Below are 21,404 nucleotides of genomic sequence, written 5' to 3' on the forward strand. Positions count from 1 at the left end.
ATCTGTCAAACACAAAGATTACAACAGCATATCTATTTATAGATTTTATTTTATTTACTATGACCATTTTTCAAATTTGACACTGAAAGTAGCTTGCTCAGTGTGTGTTGCTCTTTTACTTCTAAGCACAAAGTGACAGAGAGTGTTAAAATGAGCAGAAATGTACAAGGTATGTGTATATTTTGTATATGTACCCTCTGTATTGGAAATAAAGTTGAGAAGGAAAAAAAGACGTCCCTGAGCGCCAAAGGAAGTCATGTTGACACCACGTGACTTCCATATCACAGTGTACTCGCTTGTCATTGGAGGAGGCTCGTGTCCACTCCCACAACAACACCCCGCGAGCGTCTTTCCCGCGAACGAGATGCGTTCGCGCCGTGACGGTGTCTAGCTGGGTGCTAGGTGGTGCAGGGAGATTCAGGGAGATTCAGGACGATTCAGGACACTGTCGTTAGGATTATCTAAAAAATACAGTGAAAACAGCCTTTAAACTCGCACATATGGCGAAGCAAAGCTCCCTTTTCAATTTTTTCACTAAGTCTCCGCCGCCGGTCTCCAAGCCGAAGCCGAGTCCTTCTCCGGCCGAGGCAGACCTGCCTTCCTCCGTAGAGAAGTCCAACTCGTCTCCGAAAGAGCAAGCTAAACAGACACAACAACAACAACAACAACAACAACAACAACAACAACAACAACCAACCAAAACCAACAAAGTTAAACCGAAAAGTAACTCCAAGCCTGCAGAAGGGGGATTCAACAAACTATTTGGCGACAAGGCCCCAACAACCAAACAAAGGTGAGTTAGCTGTGATAATGTCGGGAGCGGTGTAATTGCGGGAGACACGTTTTGCACATTTTTTTCCCCTCTGCTGAAGATTGTATGCAAGGCCCCAGAAGATGGATTTGGTCGATCGAAAAATAAACCCGATCTTTTTTTTTTTTTTTTTTCACTCATGAAAACCTACAGGTAATTTTGCTACAACTCCTTTCGTTTTCATTCAGCGTTAATAGGTGAAGTTGGTCGTTGCTTTGTGTCATACTTGAAACTTGCATTTTCCTTAGGATCACGGATTATCTGATAAATCCTGCAGACCATGCTGTACCAGGTTTCATCGGTCAAATCTATGCTAATACCTCTAATTTAGCAACGTGGAACACAGAGGTTAAATGTCAAATGTACTTGACTGTCATTTGGCAACAACGTGGACTGTCTGAAGTTAGAGCCACGTGAGCTGATGCAGGTTTGGTTGTTGTATTGGTTTAGTGAGCTCATCATGGTATGTCAATCCCCCGCCTCATAATGAAATATGTGTAGTTTTCAAAACAAATGTCAGCAATGACACAATAAAGTCCAGGACGTAATTTCATTGTGGTCCTTAATGTAAACATAACAATGATGGAGGAGTCCAAGTGGCGAGGCAACGTCATACTACACATCAATATCTTCCATAAAATCACTCCAAGTCAAACATCAAAAAAAAAAGAAATATAAAATAAAATAACGATAATAACGAAGATGTTAAGATGTGTACCATTTTCATAGACAAGTGATAAATACTCAAAATGTTGGACTGCATCAGCTTTTCAGAGCTGCAGTATTATGTCAGTTTGACACAATTTGACTTTAGATGTCAATGGTTAGCAGCGGTAGTGTGAGGATTATTTAGAGGAATACCAGTAATAAGAGCTTTCAATATACTGTATGACTTAAATACGTCTTTGTTTGCTTTTTTTTCCCTTCAGCAGCTCCACATGCACATTAAATGCTGGTGCTCTTGTGTGGGCAAAACTGGAGGGACACCCCTGGTGGCCATGCATGGTGGTGCCCCAACCTCTGACTGGACAGCAGATGAGGGGTCGCGGTCGGGACCAACGCATACATGTCCATTTCTTTGATGAACCCTCTACTAGAGGATGGGTCAGCACCAAATATATCCGGGAGTATCAAGGTTGGCTACAATTTCTCCCTTAATTAGTGAAAATAATACTAATTTGTCCTCCCAATAAGCTACATCGCTGTATTTGCTGTAGTTAAATGAAGAGTCATCTCATTTGTTTTCTAGGCTCTGACAGCAGTGATGCTAAAACGGGAGGGGTGTTCTTCAGCGGTAAACCTGTAATCCGTAATGCAATGGAGCTCGCTGATGCCGTTATGTTTGACAGTCCTGAAAAAAGATTAAAGATGCCTCTCTGTATGGATCCGTCTGACGAGGAAGAGGATGATGAAGAAATGGAGGTGACATGATTTATATTTAATTACTATGTTGGCAATATGAACATAAGTCTGCATTTTACTATAATTAATAGCAACATTATTGTAATGCCTCTCTTTCATCAGTAGTAATAGTAATACAGAGTGTGTTTGTTAAATCTAATCAGGTCTGTAATGCAGGTTACATTTTTTATTTGTCCTTTGCGTGTTTTTCAGCTTGACAAGTCAACAGTGACTGATGAAGAGGTCAGTGATGAGGGTGAACAGAAAAATGAGGAAGTGAAGTCATCCAAGGTCAGTCGACGTTCATCCCGTGCTTCAACAGAAAAGGGACGTAAGGCCAAGCGTCGTCGCATAATTGTAGCCTCAGACAGTGATGGATCGGATGAGGAATTCAAACCAGAACGTGCTACGTCCAGCAGTGAGGATGAGGAGGAAGAAGGGACGGTGAGCAGTGAGGAGGAGCAAGCGGAGAGCACACAAGAGTCAGAAGCAGAAAGCCCCATAAAGCCTGTAAAGCGCAAACGTCCTGCAGAAAAGTCTGTTTCAACAAAAGCCAAGATACCTACTACCCCGCCTTTGGCTACACCAAAACGAGCTCCAGCAGCTGCTGTTGCAGCTGACACCAAGTCTCGTTTGTCAGCCTTCTCTGCCCCTGACAACTTTGAGAGCCAGGCAAATGGATCAGGCACCAGTGGAGGTGCCACAGTTTGGGACCACGAGAAGCTGGAGTGGTTGCAGGATGGCAGGAGGAAAGACAGTGCAAGGCGCCGACAGACAGAAGATGACTACGATCCTACCACCCTGTATGTGCCAGAAGACTTTCTAAACAGAAACACTCCTGGTATGCGTCGCTGGTGGCAGCTCAAATCTAAAATGTTTGATGCAGTGATTTTCTACAAGGTGGGGAAGTTTTATGAGCTCTACCACATGGATGCTGTGATCGGAGTCAACGAGCTGGGACTAACTTTCATGAAGGGGGCCTGGGCACATTCAGGCTTTCCAGAGATCGGTTTTGCACGTTTCTCAGATGTACTGGTCCAGAAAGGCTACAAGGTGGCTCGTGTGGAGCAGACGGAGACCCCAGAGATGATGGAAGCACGCTGTAAAACCATGGCTAAGCCCACAAAGTTTGACCGCGTGGTGAAAAGAGAGGTGTGCCGGATTATCACACGTGGTACCCAGACCTACAGTGTGTTGGACGGTGCTCCCTCTGAGAGTCAGAGCAAGTTCCTGCTGAGTTTAAAGGAAAAGGCTGAAGAGGAAAGCTCCGGATGTTGCCGCACATATGGAGTCTGCTTTGTAGATACCTCCGTAGGTTATTTCCACGTAGGTCAGTTCCCAGACGACCGTCACTGCTCACGTCTGCGCACCCTGATAGCACACTTTGCCCCTGCTGAAGTGCTCTTTGAAAAGGGAAACCCATCTGTTGAAACACGCAAAATACTCAAGGCCTCTCTGTCTTCTGCTCTGCAGGAAGGACTTAATGCAGGCACCCAGTTCTGGGATGCTCAAAAGACTCTTAAAACCCTTTCAGAAGAAGATTACTTTAGAGAGACTGCTGGCGAGGATCAGGGAACAGGGAACAATTTTCTTCCTCCTCTTCTAAAAGAGATGACCTCTGAGAGTGATTCTCTGTGCCTTACTCCTAAAGAGGGCTATGAGCTGGCACTGTCAGCACTGGGCGGAAGCATTTTCTATCTGAAGAAATGTCTGGTAGACAAAGAGCTGCTCTCCATGGCCAACTTTGAAGAATATATCCCTGTTGATGTTGAGATGGAGAAATCTGCTGGACCTGCCAGTTTCTTTGCCCAGACTCGTCAGCGGATGGTCCTTGATGGAGTGACTCTGGCAAACTTAGAAATCTTTCAGAATGGGTCAGGAGGAACAGAAGGGACGCTGCTGGAGCGTTTGGACACCTGCTCTACCCCGTTTGGCAAGAGGCTGCTGAAGCAGTGGCTCTGTGCTCCTCTGTGTAACCCCACATCCATCAAGGACAGACTGGATGCAGTGGAAGACCTGATGGGAGCTCAGGCCCAGGCTACTGAGGTTTCAGACCTGCTGAAGAAGCTCCCAGATTTGGAGCGTCTTCTGAGTAAAATCCACAGCATTGGCACTCCTCTGAAGGGCCACGATCATCCTGACAGCAGAGCAGTTCTCTATGAGGAGGTCACCTACAGCAAGCGTAAGATAGCAGACTTCCTCTCAGCACTGGAAGGTTTCAAAACTATGCAGGAGATAATTTCTGTCCTGGCTCCAGTTTCAGGCGAATCTCAATCCACATTGCTCCGACAAGTTGTCAGTCTGAAAAGTGAAAAGGGCGGTCTCTTTCCCAACCTCTCTTCTGAACTTAGGCGCTGGGAGACAGCCTTCGACCACCAGAAAGCCCGCACTACTGGTGTCATAACTCCTAAAGCTGGCTTTGACCCAGAGTTCGACCAGGCTCTTACTGGAGTCAAGAACTGTGAGCGAGAGCTGCAGGATTACCTGGACAGACAGAAGAAGAGACTTGGCTGTAAAAGCATGTCCTACTGGGGAACTGGGAGAAACCGCTACCAGATTGAGGTGCCCGACAGCGTCTCAGAAAGGAATATTCCTGAGGAGTACGATGTGAAGTCTACAAAGAAAGGCTGGAAGCGTTATGTGACAAAGGAGACTGAACGGCTCTTCTCAGAGCTGCAAGGATTTGAGGAGAAGAGAGATGCTGCCCTGAAAGACTGCATGAGGAGGCTCTTCTACAACTTTGACAAGAACTACAGAGACTGGAAGACCGGCGTGGAGTGCATGGCAGTGCTTGGTAATTCGATTCTTTTTATTCTTTGTAATCGGCATTATTTTTTTACAGCATGCATTAATCAATCAAATGTGTGTGATACAGTACAAAACACAAAGTGTTGTTTGTCTGCTCCTCGTAGTGTAATTTCCTTTTATGTTTCTGGGGAAAATAACTTGTGCTTTCTTGGGCTTGTCAAAAAGGAGTTTGCATTGCAGGTGTCTGCTCTGAATACATTTCCTGCAGATGTTATCGATATACCTCCATAATGTGTATTAGATGATGATGTTGCACCAGTCTGAGTGCTTATTAGAAATCATGCTGTCATTGAATAACTATTCCATTTAAAACTTGGCTAAGTTGACACTAATTAGTTAGTTTTTCACTGTTATGGAAATTGTGCACTGGTGTTTGCTCCTGACAGAGGGAGAGATAATTGCATAGTTTATTACTGATCTCTGGTGCAGTAACATAATGTGCTTATAATGTGGTTTTCCACCACTGGGCCATCCCTCAGCCAATTATGTTTGGTTTTATTTATGTATATAGTTTTAACAGAGCTGAGCTGCAAAATCCCACAAAATACTAATAAAGTAAGTAGCAATTATCATGTTTTTGAGTTTTAAAGGATGTCTGGTTCAGTTCTTAATTCCTTTTTTATTACTAATGAATTGTCAATTGTTTTCAGATGTGCTGCTGGCCTTGTCACGCTACAGTCAGGGCGGAGATGGACCGATGACCAGGCCAGAGGTGGTGCTCCCTGAAGGTGATGACCAGGTAGCGCCCTTCCTTGAACTCACTGGATCCCGTCACCCTTGTGTCACCAAGACCTTTTTTGGCGATGACTTCATCCCTAATGACATCTACATTGGCTGCCCTGGTAGCAGTGAAAATTATGAGGAAAAAGGTCACGCCTCTTGTGTCCTCGTCACAGGGCCAAACATGGGTGGAAAGTCTACTCTCATGAGACAGGTGAGACTACAAAAACTTGAACTGGAAATAATTTGAATTTCACATCCACGTGGACAGTACAGGTCTATTTGAAGTCTCTGTTGGCCCATATTGAGATACTCTGCTGCTCTTTTTGTACAGTCTGGACTTGTGATCATCCTAGCTCAGCTGGGTTGCTATGTTCCTGCCGAGAGCCTGCGCTTCACACCAGTTGACAGGGTCTTCACTCGGCTGGGAGCCTCGGATCGTATTATGGCTGGTAACATCATGAGCTCCTGTAATGTAACACATATGGGGCAATGCCTTAAGCTTCCACTTCATGGGCTAAGCTTGCATTATCCAATATGTCTTCTCTAGGAGAGAGTACCTTCTTTGTGGAGCTAAGTGAGACTGCCAGCATCCTGCACCATGCCACTAAACACTCAGTTGTGCTCCTGGATGAATTAGGTAAGTCTTTGTTGCTTGTTAAGGCTTATTCATAGTAACAGTAAACATCATAGGCAGTCTCCTCAGCACTGTTTTGTTCTTGTTGTGGTATGTTTGCTGGGTGTAACCATTCAGCTGGGAACTGTTTGCAGGAAGGGGCACAGCCACATATGATGGCACAGCGATTGCTAGTGCTGTTGTGAAGGAGCTTGCTGAGAAGATCTGCTGTCGCACCCTCTTCTCTACACATTACCACTCCCTCGTGGAGGACTACGCCAACAACCCTACTGTGCGGTTGGGCCACATGGTGAGTGCAGCAATGCTAAATACTGCACTGCACAGCGGAAACGGAATCAGACAGTTTCAAAATGTTAAAATGTAAAAAGTTGTGACTACAATTATAGTCTAGGGAAATATCCTCTGAGTTTTATTTGATTATTGCATCCTGTCTGTTTTACCCTTTTATATGTAGTGGAGCCAGAGTCAGATTTCTGTGTAGACACCTTGGTTTCTTATCCATTACACCCCTCATTGCTCTTCAGTTATATTCAGTCTATTTACTACATACAGTCTATTTTCTGTTACCTTTGGTACAGGAAATTAACTATTGAAGTCATGTTTCTTGGTTTCATACAGAGCCTCGGAGGTATTGGGTATATTTTATTTTGCACAAATTAGTTACTTGTTCTCTCAAAATAATTTGTATGTACAAACTGTGAAATCATTCCTTCAAATCAACACAATGGAAACCATATCTTACTATCTTCGCACAACGTTGTGTTTTACAGGCAAAACCCAAACTATATCAAGCCATCAAAATTAAAGCTGTACTGTACAGCATTGGCTTCATTTTGCACTGCATTACAAAGCAGCAAGATTGCACCTACAGTAGAGGCCAAAGCTGTTCTGCAAAGTGCTGAAACTGTCCAGTGTCGCATCAAAATGTACGTGTAGAGAACACGGACAAGTGCAATGAAAGCAATAACTTTAAAGATTTTGGCTTGAGAGAATGAATTTAGCAGTTTATGGGCACATCTACACTACAACACAGCTCCTTGCCAGGTGCCATCATTGTGGGTGCTCCTGTAGCCACAACCTGTAACTTAGTTAGTTAGTTAACTTAAGTTCCCCTTACTTCAGTAACATGACTCCAATAATTTGAGGGAATTAAGTCATTTTGTGCAGTTTCCACAGGACAGTTTGATAATTGCATGTGGATTATAAATTATGTGCACAAATGAATAATTTCAGCCTTGTGCTTCGGCAGGTTCTGTAGTTGCTCTCGTACAATCTGCAGCTGAAGTACAATGTGTCTGTGTTTTTCTGTATTCTGAATCATGTGTAGTATTAAGTATAATGTCCCTGTTTTGTCCCTTTCAGGCATGCATGGTGGAGAATGAATGTGAGGATCCAAGTCAAGAGACCATCACATTCCTCTACAAGTTCATCACCGGTGCTTGTCCAAAGAGTTACGGCTTCAACGCTGCTCGACTTGCCAGCCTGCCAGAGGAGGTCATCCAATCAGGCCACAGGAAGGCTAGAGAGTTTGAGAAAAGCACCATCAGCCTCAGACTCTTCAAGTATGTATTAGTATCGGGATTAATATATTCTGTAGCTACTGCACCTCATGTTACTGCAGTGACTTCCAAATCAAGGATTTGAGCGGAGTGTTAATAAATGGCAAAGCTTGGTAACGATTCCCCCCCTCTCCTCTCTCTTTGCAGGAAGCTCTGCCAGTTTGCTGAAGATGCTACACTGGGCAACACACACTTTGCTTCACTTGTTCAGACGCTCAACACCCTGTAGTTTGTAAACATGCTTCGTTCTTGCTGAATTTTTGTTTACTCAGCACTTGAAAAAACACTACTGTAATGATCTAATAAAGTTTATTTTTAAAAAAGGACAATGTTTCATCTAGGAAATTAAACCCTTTTAATTCACGCTAGCGCCTACATAACGGTTATTGAATACTTCACAATATATTAAGTCTAGATGTTATGATACATGCATACATTTCAGTCTGTATGAGAACCCACAATCACCAGTACACATGAATGGGGGGGCAATGAAACCATATAGCGCTGTATATAAGTACTTGTCTCAGCTTCAGTAGAGAAAAAGCCTTTTAACTTCTCCAGCAACATTGGCAAACAAGGGGAAAACACATCAAAATTAGCAGTGCTTTCACAAGACTTGTCTTTTATCTTGGACCTAATCAAAGTGAGTCTGTCATCTAAAAAAGAATTGTGTATCTAACAGGCCAAGAAGCAGCATTTGTTAATGAAGAGAACTACAGTGATTCCAATACAGGGCAAGCTGTATAGAGATTATATAATCTACTTAATTGATAAATCAATGACAGTTTGTTAATGTACCACAGATAGTACAACCATCCTAATTTCCTAACAGATGCATTATAATACCCCAACCAGCAATGTGGTTTTTTTTCATTTGGTAAATAAGTAGAGGCTGTATCTTATTCAGAACATCATGGGTTCATCTGGCTGAACAAACTGCAGCCTTGAGTAAAAATGCTTTTTCGCCCCATATCTTTATTTGTCCTTCCTGTAAGTTGGGTCTTGTGTGACAGGCTAATACAAACAAAATATGCATAGATTATGTAAAACACTGAAATATCACAACTGTTCAGCCCCTTTACAAAGAAACACTTATGATGCTATTCCAAACAGAAAAAGCTATACAAGTCTTATGAAAGCAAATTTTCAGCATCTATTTTTGTGTTGCAAATGAGTCAACATTGCTGGAGAAAATGTTTAGTGTTTTCCTCTCTTTTCTCTGATCTCTTTCACAGAAAGAAGTTAGATACTGCGACATGTATAATTACAGCAATTCTAGGGTATAATAACCAAAAAATTTTACACATTTAATAAAATAAAGACATTCAAGTACAGTAAGATTTTTGCATGAAAATACAAAACTACACAAAAAGCATTAAAATCAAATCTCAACAGTTGTCTTGAAGGGGGGAAAAAGCTGAAGTGCTAGGTCATTTTTCCCGTACATATCATACGAGCACGTCTGTTGCCCAAAGATGGAAGCATTGTTGTATTTGGGGCCTTTGCCTCCTCATGAGAAAGGTTGTGCCTCTTCTGACTGAGCGTCTGTACATGACTGCGGTATCTCGTTCTTCCACTTCTTAAAAGCAGATGCGCATCGGTGGATTTCCGCCCATCTCTCACCGGTTTCGCTTACTTGACCAAACAAACACCCACAAACCCTGAGTCAGCTGCTCTTCTGCTCTCTCCAACTGATGTCATCTTTTTTTTGTCAAATAATTAAAAGAAAAAGAAAAAGCGAGGCATCCATAATGAGACTTTTTTTTCCCCTAAATGTCTCCTTTTCGCATATACATGTACAAGTCTCTCTTTTTTTCTTTTTTTTTAAGTCACTGTATATGCTCTGTCAAAGTGAATCTGTATTTTAGTTTGGACTTCCTCCTCCACTGCACAACTTAAAGTGTCTTATGTCCATTACTGCTGAAGCACAAAAGGACCTCGGTTCTCGAGCTCAGTTGTGCTGCAGTGTATTGGACTCTATAGGAGGAGCCGAGTCATACAGTGTGTCTGTGTCGTGAGTCGGCTCTCCAGCTAACGTGCAAGGATTTGACAGCGTCCCTGCACCACAGTCACAGAAGAATCTGCAGGTGGAGGTAAAAGGAGAAATAATTGTTTAGTTAAACTCCAAAAAAGCACAATATATTTCATATACTGTATACTCAGTGACCAGCAAATACAAAACCACTGCAACACATCATAGCAGTGACCCATCAAAAGACCTGTACGGTCTTAGTTTTAAAGCAAGCAGACCAGTTCTTCCTTTCATACACCCGTTTATGTAGCGACACACATCCAAGCGTAAAGGGAAGGCCAGGGTGTGTTTTGGTCCCTCTGTTTATATCTAAATCACATCATTAATTTCTTGTAATGTGGGTCAACAAGACTGACCTATCGTGTCTGATGAACTCCACATCATGTCCTTGGTGACACTTCTTGATACAGTTCACACAGATGGCGTTGCGGTCTGTTGTGTTACAGGTGTGACACCTGCGGGAACACCAAATTGTGTTTGTTAACGATCACAAAACAGACCAACAGTTGAGGATATTCTAGCCACCTTAATAGCAAGTATAAACATAAATTACCTGTAAAAATCGTGCATTGGGTAGCTGGTGTAACTTGAAATCTTGTACAGGCACTGACCTCTGCTCACAGCCTTTTCAATGGCATCTTGATTGTTCATGATTTTATTATCTGGAGGAAAAATAGCAGAAATAGGTAAACTTACATTTGGATCAGGCAATTCAGGGCTTGTCAAGAAATAAATGTGTCAAACTATTTGTGACCAAGAGAGTACCTTTCATTGTAACATTGACACCAGATGCAAGAAACAATCCCCCAAAGCGATTGTTGAAGATCTGGTTGCCCTCTAGAGTCGCTGTGGCATGATTGGTGATCTCAATGCCTAGCAGTAAAAAAAACAAAAACACATAATTCATATTACAGAGCTCCTAGATCCCATTAGCAAAACTTACTGTACCTTACTGTTTACACAGACATATTTGTAAGGATGTTTGTAATCATAATGAATGATTACAGCATGCACGCAGGTATTACCCACCTGCAGCGAAGCCGTCAAATATCCTGTTTTTCCGCAGCACAGGGTGGCTGTTGGTGCTAATGAGGACTCCTGCTTGGGCATTTCTGAAGATGTCATTTTCCTCTAACAGACCTGAAGACAGAAAACAGACTTTAAATCCCACAAACCGCTGACATGAAAATTAAACTGTACAAATAGCTTAGAGATACAAAGTGCCTAACTGAAATAATTTGTAAGGATTATGCCGATCTATCAAACAATTTAAGGCTGCATTTGAGTAGATTATAAACATAAACCAACCAACTGAAAGCTCCTTGCATTGCTGTAGCTTAAAGGTTCCCTGTGGAGTTTTAGACATCAAGTAGTGCTGTGGAGCTGTTTTTCTATAAGTGGGTCCCCATTTTGTTTCTCTAATGCACACCCGAGGACACAGGTGGTGCGATACACAGTCCTACCAATGGTGTCACACTATTCCACTGATCTACAGGTGGCGGTAACGTGCCAAAATATGCTGCAATGCAAACATAACTTTAAGTTTGTTTGCACGAAACTCCACAGGGCCACTTTACCAACTGTGATAGTATCCCCCCCCCCTACAATGAATTGATTAGTTACCCCTTCCTCCGTTGAATATACAGATGCCACCGTCTCTCCCATCATGGATCTTATTCCTCCGCAGAGTGGGGTTGCTGTCCGTCTTGATCCACACTCCTGCCATAGCATTGTCAAAGATCTCATTGTCCTCGATAAAGCCTAAGCCTGAAAAACACATATTCATGTTTCATTAGGGCAAGAATGTTGTCGTATTGGTCAAACAATATATTAAAAATGGCCATGGAGGCCACTGTCAGGTGTCCACAGTAGATTGATTCAACCGGGGGGGGGGGCAATCTGGACTATCTGTAGAATAATAAAACAGAAAAGACTTCTCTGCTTCTCACCTGAGTTGTAAACCAAAATGCCTCCATTCTGGCCTCCCCAGATCTTGTTCCGCCTGATCTTGGGATTGCTGCCAGTCCTGTCAAAAAAAAGGACACACAAGAGACACTTAAACCACCGCTTGACTAATGCAAAATGCATTTCCTCCCCCAACTAACCATCTTAACATCAAAGCAACTGACTCAGGTCTGACTTCATCCAAACTATCACAAAACACAATGAGACAAATTCTGTCATTGTTATTAAGGCATTTAGGTTTTTATTATTATTTTTTTTTTATTATTGGAATTTTCCACAAACCTAATTTGAACTCCAGAGTACATGTGATTGTAGATATCATTGTCTTCCAGCACACCATGGCCATTGTCATAGAAGTAGACCCCAACCTGTTTAAATGACAATTGAAAATTTATAAGCTCTCATTTATTCCTGATATTAAAATGCATATTATTAATTTGTTTCTATATGACAGAGCTACCGACAGAGGATCACAACTGATGTTTTTAAATTATAGAACAGTAATTTGTGCAATTTGTGATCACATATATGACATCAGAATTCTGAAATAAATAAGCCAGTGTAACTACATCACATCAGATAACAGTATACATCCCATGAAGGTGTATATGTGACTCATGAGTTTGTCTCTGGTATGTCACTTTACATTTACTTCTCATTAAACTTAATGTAAACTTAATAGAGCGTAATCTTACCTGCTTCCCGCTGTGTATCCTGTTCCTCCTCAGTACTGGCGTACTGCCCGTTGTCACCCACACTCCTGCCAGCGTGTTGCTGTACACCTCGTTCTCCTCTATGACGCCTTGTCCTTTTTCATGCTGCGTGATACAAAACCACCCTACAATCACTGCTATGTTTCCCAGTTACAGCATAATAAAGCTGAAGAACATCTAAGACCATTATTGTAAATTTAAAAAAAAAAAGTTTTGAAAATTTTTACCACATATATGCCGCCATGCTGGCCATCATGGATCTTGTTGTGTCTGACAATAGGGCAACTGTTTGTCCTGATCTGGATTCCTGCCAGGGCGTTACCGTAGATGTCGTTTCCTTCAATGAGCCCTCGGCCATCACCAAAAATATAAACGCCACCTTGGTTGCCATTAAAAATGGCATTGCCCCTGTGTATTTGGACAAGAGAGCAAATTTTAGGATATGATACAACTGTGCATGGACCAGTGTCCATTCAAGCTGATACCTTTTAAATAATACTTTAAATTAGTATTTGACCTTTGACAGCCAGGCCACACTGACCTTATTGTGGGGTCACTGTTAGAGGTGATCCACACCCCTGCAAAGTTATTTGCATAGATCTTGTTCTCGATGAACTGGCCACGGCCCTTTTCATGCACGTAGATGCCCCCCGTCTGACCATGATGGATCTCACAACGAACCACTGTTGGATTGGCGTATGCCTTCACCTCAAAGCCGGCTATACGATTCCTATGGATGTTACAGCTCTCAAAGTAACCCTGGAAATAGACAGATAAATACTAAATTACTGTATGCCCTATCAAAATACTTTTCAGTCCATGAGCAGCAACTAACAGAACAAATAAGAACTGTGTGTAACCGACCCTTCACACAACAACTACACTGCTGCTTCAACATGAGACGACACAAGAGCATCATATAACTGTGGCATTGCAGTGACACCACAGCACTAATTGCAATGAGGCGCAATCACTTCTTGAAAACTGCTCACTTCTTGTCAGCTGCAGCTGTCAGTGAACTGTCAACAATATTTTTTTTGAACACAAACCAAAGACCAATAAGTTGTAGCTTACCATGCCGTGGTCAAATGTAAAGACACCCACGTCTCTGCCATGGTGGATGTGATTACGTCTGATGATTGGGTTCCCGTGGTTTTTCACCCAGATCCCAGCCAGAGCGTTGTTTGAGATCTCATTGTCTTCGTATATTCCCTGAACAATGAACAATTTTGAATATGTTTAAAGCTTTGAACATGTTCATGTCCACTTTACACTTCAATGTTATTTTTAACAGTTTGTTTTAGTTTATCATACCACTATCATACCATTAACCCTACATGTAACTGGCTGGTTTCCTTAAATTGGGACTAGACGTATTCGCTGTTCATGAAACCAGCCACGAGTGTATGAGAATTGAGAAAGATGGGCACTGCTGCTGCTGCTCAATTTGCTTCAGTGTAGTTGAGAGACCTACTGTACAATAATACAGATGCTGACATATGCCTTCAATTGTTAATGTAATACTTAAACAACATGGGTAAATGGTGTACATTACCTGTGCATGGTCAGTGATGTAAAGACCAACATTTTCACAGTCACTAATGTTGCAGTGCTTGATTGTGGGACAAGCACCCTGGCCGCTGACACAGACAGCTGACCCCACTGAAACAAGCAGGATAGAGATTTATTAGTGCACCAAATATTGGGAAACACTGAAGTAGACCAAAGGAGCAGCAGTATTACCTGTGCATGTGCTGCGTATGATGCAGTGGTCGATGATGGGGCTGCAGTTGACTGTAATCTCCAAGCAGTGGTGTGCATTGTGGTGCTGAGCGGATTTATCATCAGGATTGAACTGCAGCAGAGACAAAAACAGTTATCAACAATTGTGACAATAAGCTAACAACTTCCGGTTACCCATACTGAGTGAGTGTGCATTTAAACTATTTAAATAATTAATTTAAAAAAAGATGGATGTGCTGTATATGTGGCCTACATAAACACACAAACAAAAAAAGAGAGAAAAACATCCTCTCACCCTAATAGTCATGTATCCAACATAAGCATCTTCAGAGCCTTCCATGAATACAAACGTAGAGTCTCTGGTATTCTCAATGATGACTTTCTCTGCTACTTTTCCAGGAGCTACAAAATAATCAGAAAGGTTCAATTAGAGACCAGACTAAACAAATGCACAATGAAACTGTAACTGTGACTTACATACACACATACCTGCTCCGATCATTGTGATAGGTGACTCGATGTAGATCCATTCATCTGTGTAAATACCAGAGTGGACGAATATCAGGCCGTCAAAGTGAGGCTCCTGGCCCCCTCCGAGAGCATCCTCAATGGTGTCATAGTACTGGGGAAAACAACACAAGTCTGGTGAATGACTGGAGCATTAAAGTGTGGGGGGAAAAAACTAACAAAAAAATGTTGGAAACTTACAAACATGTTATCTCTCCCTTTGTATCTGGCAGGATTACTGTAGAAGTGTTCTGCAAAGCCTGGCTTAACATGTGCTCCTTTATACTGTAAAAAAAAAAAAAAAAATCCACATGATTATTCACACACTAAAGAACAGAGTAATTCATAATGAAACTTCATGAGACATTTTTGTCCAGGGAAAACAATCCTAAAGGTCAATACATTGCAAAGGAATATAATTTAAACGCATAGTTCTCTTCTACGCCCTGCATACTGAATGTCACTATTATGGCCTGTGGTGTTGCCCTTTCACATGACATTAGCTGTCTGTACACAGGAGGATTTAAAGTCACACAAAAGCAACTTTAGACAATAAAAAAAAAATCGATGTAAAGATTAAAAGAAAGCAGAGAGGGTTTCATTTGTGTCTCAACACTACTTTTTAAAGTTGATCAAATACTGTATGATTATCTGCTGTATGTAGAAGCAACTTATGCTCAATGGTTCCACCACACATTCTCAACTTTAACTTTAAGCAGGTTTCAAAGCACTTAGAAAGATTTTAATTGAAAATGTTCTTCTAGTTTTATGTATTTTCAAATTATGATATTGTTTTCGTGGCCTCCTTAATTTAAAGCTGAAGCTTTAAACTGCATTTGCCTCTTCTAGTGTAAAGTCAATGCTACCATCTAACATAAAGGCCATAATAACCATAAAGAGTTGTGTCTCATTTGCTTCTTAATAAAATATGAAATATCAGTGAATCAGTAACCCCACAGGAGGTTCCATACCAGCTGCTGAAAACTTTCCTTCCACGGGTTTGGCTGCTCATACTCTTCTGGGTTAATCTGGTAGAACTTCCCTGCCTCGGGGTGCATCATGGGTCTAGTGTATTCAAAAACTTCCATGTACAGCCTCTTCCTGAAATATGAAGGCACAACAACAATTAACACCATCCTCCTCTCGTTTGTGTCAGAATGTCTTAGTCTACATTACACAAGTACAATAGACTTCAGTAAAACGTCTGAAATGTTTAGGTCATGTTTAGTACAAGCTCGATGATTAACTAAAATGAAACCCAAAAAAAGTCAGTAGTCAAAGGTCATGTCCACACTAGGGGACTTGACACACCAAGCTGACAGTGAACCGTTTGCACCATGAGAGACCATTGACACTTTAAACACTCGAGTGTCTGTCCATAATGTTTTTTGGATTGTAAATACAGACCACTGACTGGTTATTTTCCTTTAAACTCTGCTTCTTACAGCCATCAAGAAGTTATTCTGCAAACCAGCTATAACTTGGGGTAGCATAAGTCTAAAATGGTGGGTCTGGAATTCACGCATGTGATGATATTGAGAAAGCTGCAAGCAGCAATACTGTAGGCAAAGCAATCGGCCTGTTCTGAACAGGCACGTTTTGAACGGGCACCGCACTAGTTTATTAAAAACACACTAAGAAGCACAACAAATAAGACTCACCAGAGGATGGGGTCATTGGCCAGCTCACTGAAGCGCTTGCACACACATGCTGCACGGCACAAGTCCTGCTCCAACAGGTAAGAGAAGATCTTTAGCACCACCTCGTCTGGAAGCTTCTCCTGCAAATACTGCTCTGCTGGAGCTGCTGGGAGGAGGATGACCATGGAGTTAGAACAAAATATTTTGAAAGGACAGGGTTTTGGGTGGGGTTAGACAACAGCAGCCATACAAGCATATTTATAGCAAGATCACGTGAGGAACCAAAACTATCTCTCAAGTCAAAATAGCAACTGATTTCTGCAGAAATTATGAAGATTCCTTTGAAATATTTAAATATATTGAAGAAATTTAACCTCTATCCAATTAAGAAGCAATATTTATTTACATTATTACTTTTACTATACCACAGTTGACCCCCAGCAGTAGTACTTTGCTGCTAAACAAGCACATCAAATCGCATTCCAATTGCAATTGTGTGCAAGATGTGAAATGACACATAGTTTCTTTACAATGTACACATTTGCAATGGTTACATTGGAAAGGATGCAGTATAATTAGGTAAATTAGGCTGACCATATATAAAGACATAACATACTGGCTGACAGAAAACTATCTAAGTTACCTTTTTCCTGAGTAATCTTGAAAACAAACAGCCTTGTCATTCTGACAGACAACTTACGTTTACCTGATTTAATGACATATTTGTTACTTCTTTTTCCATGCAAGCTCTGCCTGTATGTTGAATTATCAATCACAATCATTTATGAAGTGGACTGATTTGTTTATCATATATTAACAAACAAAAAGCTGCTGTTTGAGTGGATTTTTGCATCTAACTTCAAAATAAGAGAAGATGAATGAATGAGATGTGAAGAAAAATGTCATATTTCAAAGTAATTTTGGTTTTAAAATGGATCATGTGGAGCTACTGTGAGCACAACACAAGGCAATGTGACCGTTTACTTCAACACCACAAAGCCATGAACCAAATGCCATCCAATGGGGCAAACATCTATTTCGGATGCTTTGGCTGGAGCTGCACTGTATGAGAAGGACTCCAAATGCCACAAATAACAGACTATAATTTCCACTTTGTGAAATTCATGGTGCTACTTCATGTCTTTACCAAAGAGGTTTTTAAAGAGATTATATGAACGTAAGCTTGGACCAAAGGGTGAATAAAGAATAAAAGTGTCATGTTGAATCCACTAAAACAAATGAACAAGTGCCCTTGTTTCTCTAAAACTTGCTTTATAGTTGCTTGAGTGATACATTCATTTTAAATGGAGAAGTTTTAAGCTGCAATTATGTGTGTGCTGATACAAGCTGCACACAGCTGCTTGTTACACCGTATGAAGATTTGGATACCTACATACAAATCACATTATATAAATAGGGTGTACGCTATACACAGACCTCTCATTATGAAAACAAAAGTGAAACGTAATATTTCACAACTTGCAAAGAAAAAAAATGCATGTATTCATAACAGACTTTGTAAACAGCAACGTGACACTAATATGATGCATAACTGCCCACTACAAGTAACTAACTGTACATTTTGCCCAGATTCGCTATTTGCTGAGTCAACACACTGCTCTCTTTGTACTGAAGAAAAAGTAATTAATCCACAACCCTACTCAAATTACCCCCATAATTACCCCTCACAACCTGTGGGAAAGACAACAATGAATGCACCTTTGTGGAAGATACACATCCGGTCACATCTCAAATAATGTGCTCCTAATTACCTGGTAAATCTTGACACTTTCCTGAAACTCTGGGGCGCTTAGGTCGGTGTCCAAAGTTTTCTGTGGTTGAAGTGGAAGCACCCTGTAGATTAAAAAAAAAAAGTCAGTGGAGACATTTAAACATGAATTATTGTGTGCCATCAAATCTTTTAGACATTTATACTATCTTTTAAGGATTCCTGGTAGATGTACCTCCATGTTTGTCTTTGTCGGACACACTGTTCTCTTGGGTAGAGACTTTCTTCTAAGTTGGTAGGGACTGTTCTGAGCTCCTGGACCGGATTCTTCTGCGACCATATCTGCAGGAACGTCCTCATCTACAAATGGTGGAAATAAAAAAAAATGACTACTTGCTATGAATTAAACCAATCCAAAATGCTGTATGATATGCAACAGAGGGAAATACAAGGGAAACATGTTTGTGAAACACATTCATGATGTAGCATTTCAAATATGCTTATCAAGAAAGTGAATCTGCAACTGCAATAGTAAGCACTATAACTAAATAAAACACAGTGTGTATTCACTTGTTGTCCTGTGCGGTATAATCTTCTCTGCTGTGGAGCTTAATCTGCAATAATGGATGCTAACTTGCATGTACATTTTAGATATTTGGTTGAACAACAGACATAAATTCAAACCTTCAACTTTTGTTTACCATAGATTATTAAAATTTGAGCTTTCATACATAAATAAGTCTGTAATAATCTGTTGTTACAATGTATTAAGGCAATTGCCAGAGGTCACATGGCAAAACCCAGAAAATGCAAAAAGAGGTTTGTTCATTACCTGCTCTGTATGCTACAAATTGATTACAGATCCTATCAAGGGGGGATTCAATCAAGAGAAAAACAAAACAACCATAGCATCAACGCTGAGCTAAACCAGACATCTATTTATAAAGGCAATTCACCATGGCATGATGAGTTGATAGCTACCCCAGATGGGAGATGCAAACTCCCTGCTTGTTGCTCTGGTTGCAAGGATGACTCTCCCCGGCTACTAGGCCAGTAACCACTACAAACACCATCTGTGTAACCAACTGGGCCAGTTAATGTAACTTCACTGTAATTGCAAACTGAAATAATGTATAGGTTCTCCTGCCTTATTTGACTAAAACAAACACATTTAAGACTAAACATGTACATCTATTTCACAGCAAATATACACTGTATGATGTGAAATGGGCAAAGATACTGTTGTCGATCTGTTACCAACCACACATCATTTATTCATTTAATGTCACCTTTAAATGACAACTGGGCCATGCTGTGGACATCTGGACATAGAGAAATAAGTACCAAGGCAGGTCATGACTGAATAATTTAATTGAAACAGGCTCAAGAAAAAATATAATTCATTATTATTATTATTATTATTATTATTGAGTATGACTATTCATTCTCCATTAGATTGTTCTGTCAACATTATAAAGTTTTCGATGTTTACAATCACTTAATTGTGATAAACAGGTAAGAATTACCCCTCTGTTGCTGACTGCAATTCAGCTGATGCTGTGAGACCCAACATGACAACATGTCACTAGTCCACCTAGTAACGTTGAATCAGATTCAGCAACCGACCATTAATGTTACTGATCGGTGTCCCCCAGATTGACTGGGTCTCTAGCACTGGCTTTCAGCCATGGCAACTATGATTAAATAGTATTCCTGGCTAATGTTTACTTTGAAAAACTGCAGACAATATTCGCTTACATTACACCGTCTGTTGTCACACAGCGTTAACGTTACAGTAGAAAAACCCCAAAACATAATGTGACTGAATTGTAACAGTTACGTTATTACATTAATTACAAGCATTATATCCATGCATAGACATTTTAACGCTGCAAAGGCTATGAAGGCTGGAGCTGTTCTTCTTTTTTTAAAAACGCCAGACAGCTAACCAAACATGCTAATAATAACAGCTATCACAGGCTAGGTTCAGTTAGCAAGCTACGACAACTGGCAAAACCACTTTGTGTACCCTTCCTTGCGTTTGTCACCCACGAACCAAGCTAACCATTGCCTATCGCTTAGCATTTTCACCACTAATGTAACGTTAGCTGACAAAAAAAACTAAATTCAGCAGCGATATGAGGCCAGACAAGCAAAAGACAGGCCGACACGGGGCAAAAACCAAGCAAAACAAAGCGCGGCCTGAATGCTAGTTACAAACACAAAAGCCTCGGTGTTTCCTGACTGCACAGCGACACTTGGAGACTGCTGTTAGCTCCCCACTGTTTTATCACAACAACCAACGTTGCCGTAATGTACGCGTTACATATGAACATAAACAATACATACATCCGCCCAACCATATAACACAGTTCAACGCTAAAGCTAGCTGTGTTTGACATGCTTTTCAGTAATGTTAATGCTAGCTCAGCTAACATTACCTCTTTCCTGGTGGTTCCTCTCCGGCTGCACCGGGCGCGGCCTCGAGACTCGCCTAGGTCTTCTGCTAACGTTACTTGCTCTGACGGAGTTCATTTGGGGTGTTGTTAATCTTGAAGAAATGTCGAAGCCTTCACAGCAGAAGAGGCGACTCCAAGCACATCATCTATGTCTTTTTCTTCAGCACTGCACGATCTGCCATCTTTAGCCGCGGCTCCTGAAAAACGTATCGCTGTGTTATTCACGTTCCCCTGCACTGGTGTTACGTCTTGCCCCGTTCTACTGAAGCAGGAGGAGCCATAACAGACACAGGCACAGTCCGTCAGGCCTCAGTCACATCAAATGGGAGGACCTCTCACCGTCACGTCGCCGTCGCCGTCCCCGTTCACGGCGGTCTACTCAACAGTGATTGCTCAACCATCCAAGCATCCATCACGAGACAATCTGCTGTTTGTCTCAGCACTGCAGTCTACCTCACATTTACATATTGGAGCTGAGTACAATCCTTATAGGAGGAAGTAAGGTGTCTTGCTCAAGGGCACATTGACAGACTGCCATCAATTTATTATTGTTGTGTGTGACACCAAAACACCCAATAACACGTAGCATGTCATGCCATGATACCGTTGTCCAGCTGTTATTCCAAAGATAAATGATTTTGAAGAGTTTTCTATAATTTTGATTTTATCTAACAAAATGT

At 41.3% G+C, this 21,404-nt stretch overlaps 2 protein-coding genes across 5 annotated transcripts; one reads left to right on the forward strand and one right to left on the reverse strand.

Moving 5' to 3' along the window:
- The first annotated feature begins 310 nt into the window (after positions 1 to 310).
- Positions 311 to 8,262, forward strand: msh6 (mutS homolog 6 (E. coli)). Of its 2 annotated transcripts, none has more exons than XM_044215526.1 (10): positions 311 to 793; positions 1,744 to 1,946; positions 2,061 to 2,233; positions 2,426 to 5,006; positions 5,671 to 5,954; positions 6,075 to 6,192; positions 6,291 to 6,380; positions 6,512 to 6,666; positions 7,740 to 7,939; positions 8,084 to 8,262. In XM_044215526.1, exons 1-10 carry the CDS (start codon positions 501 to 503, stop codon positions 8,163 to 8,165), a joined length of 4,179 nt encoding a protein of 1,392 aa, XP_044071461.1. In that variant the 5' UTR covers positions 311 to 500; the 3' UTR covers positions 8,166 to 8,262. The 2 variants fall into 2 exon arrangements, with proteins under 2 accessions (XP_044071461.1, XP_044071460.1); XM_044215525.1 differs by having other exon boundaries at positions 312 to 793; positions 1,741 to 1,946.
- Positions 8,232 to 21,114, reverse strand: fbxo11a (F-box protein 11a). 3 transcript variants are annotated; one of them, XM_044215528.1, is made up of 22 exons: positions 20,707 to 21,113; positions 18,501 to 18,625; positions 18,309 to 18,390; positions 16,558 to 16,699; positions 15,868 to 15,997; positions 15,098 to 15,181; positions 14,879 to 15,011; positions 14,685 to 14,791; positions 14,390 to 14,501; positions 14,202 to 14,308; positions 13,721 to 13,858; positions 13,188 to 13,405; positions 12,874 to 13,054; positions 12,629 to 12,751; positions 12,216 to 12,301; positions 11,918 to 11,994; positions 11,592 to 11,735; positions 10,998 to 11,108; positions 10,734 to 10,841; positions 10,522 to 10,630; positions 10,325 to 10,423; positions 8,232 to 10,017 (listed from the first exon to the last, which is right to left on the reverse strand). In XM_044215528.1, exons 1-22 carry the CDS (start codon positions 20,798 to 20,800, stop codon positions 9,888 to 9,890), a joined length of 2,640 nt encoding a protein of 879 aa, XP_044071463.1. In that variant the 5' UTR covers positions 20,801 to 21,113; the 3' UTR covers positions 8,232 to 9,887. The 3 variants fall into 3 exon arrangements, 2 of the variants coding, with proteins under 2 accessions (XP_044071463.1, XP_044071462.1); XM_044215527.1 differs by having other exon boundaries at positions 16,558 to 16,702; XR_006380018.1 differs by having other exon boundaries at positions 9,876 to 10,017; positions 10,580 to 10,630; positions 16,558 to 16,702; positions 20,707 to 21,114.
- Between the last annotated feature and the right edge of the window lie 290 nt (positions 21,115 to 21,404).

This window comes from Siniperca chuatsi, linkage group LG11, assembly GCF_020085105.1.
Source record: "Siniperca chuatsi isolate FFG_IHB_CAS linkage group LG11, ASM2008510v1, whole genome shotgun sequence".
NCBI lineage: Eukaryota > Metazoa > Chordata > Actinopteri > Centrarchiformes > Sinipercidae > Siniperca > Siniperca chuatsi.

Bases quoted from the DNA above. Each gene is read 5' to 3' on its own strand.
- msh6 (XM_044215525.1), top strand. From the start codon at position 501: ATGGCGAAGCAAAGCTCCCTTTTCAATTTTTTCACTAAGTCTCCGCCG. The intron at 794-1,740 runs GTGAGTTAGCTG...TTTTCCCTTCAG, and splicing joins GCCCCAACAACCAAACAAAG to CAGCTCCACATGCACATTAA. The intron at 1,947-2,060 runs GTTGGCTACAAT...TTTGTTTTCTAG, and splicing joins ATATATCCGGGAGTATCAAG to GCTCTGACAGCAGTGATGCT.
- fbxo11a (XM_044215527.1), bottom strand. From the start codon at position 20,800: ATGAACTCCGTCAGAGCAAGTAACGTTAGCAGAAGACCTAGGCGAGTC. The intron at 12,752-12,873 runs GTAAAAATTTTC...TGTATCACGCAG, and splicing joins AGCATGGCGGCATATATGTG to CATGAAAAAGGACAAGGCGT. The intron at 12,302-12,628 runs GTAAGATTACGC...TCATTTAAACAG, and splicing joins GGATACACAGCGGGAAGCAG to GTTGGGGTCTACTTCTATGA.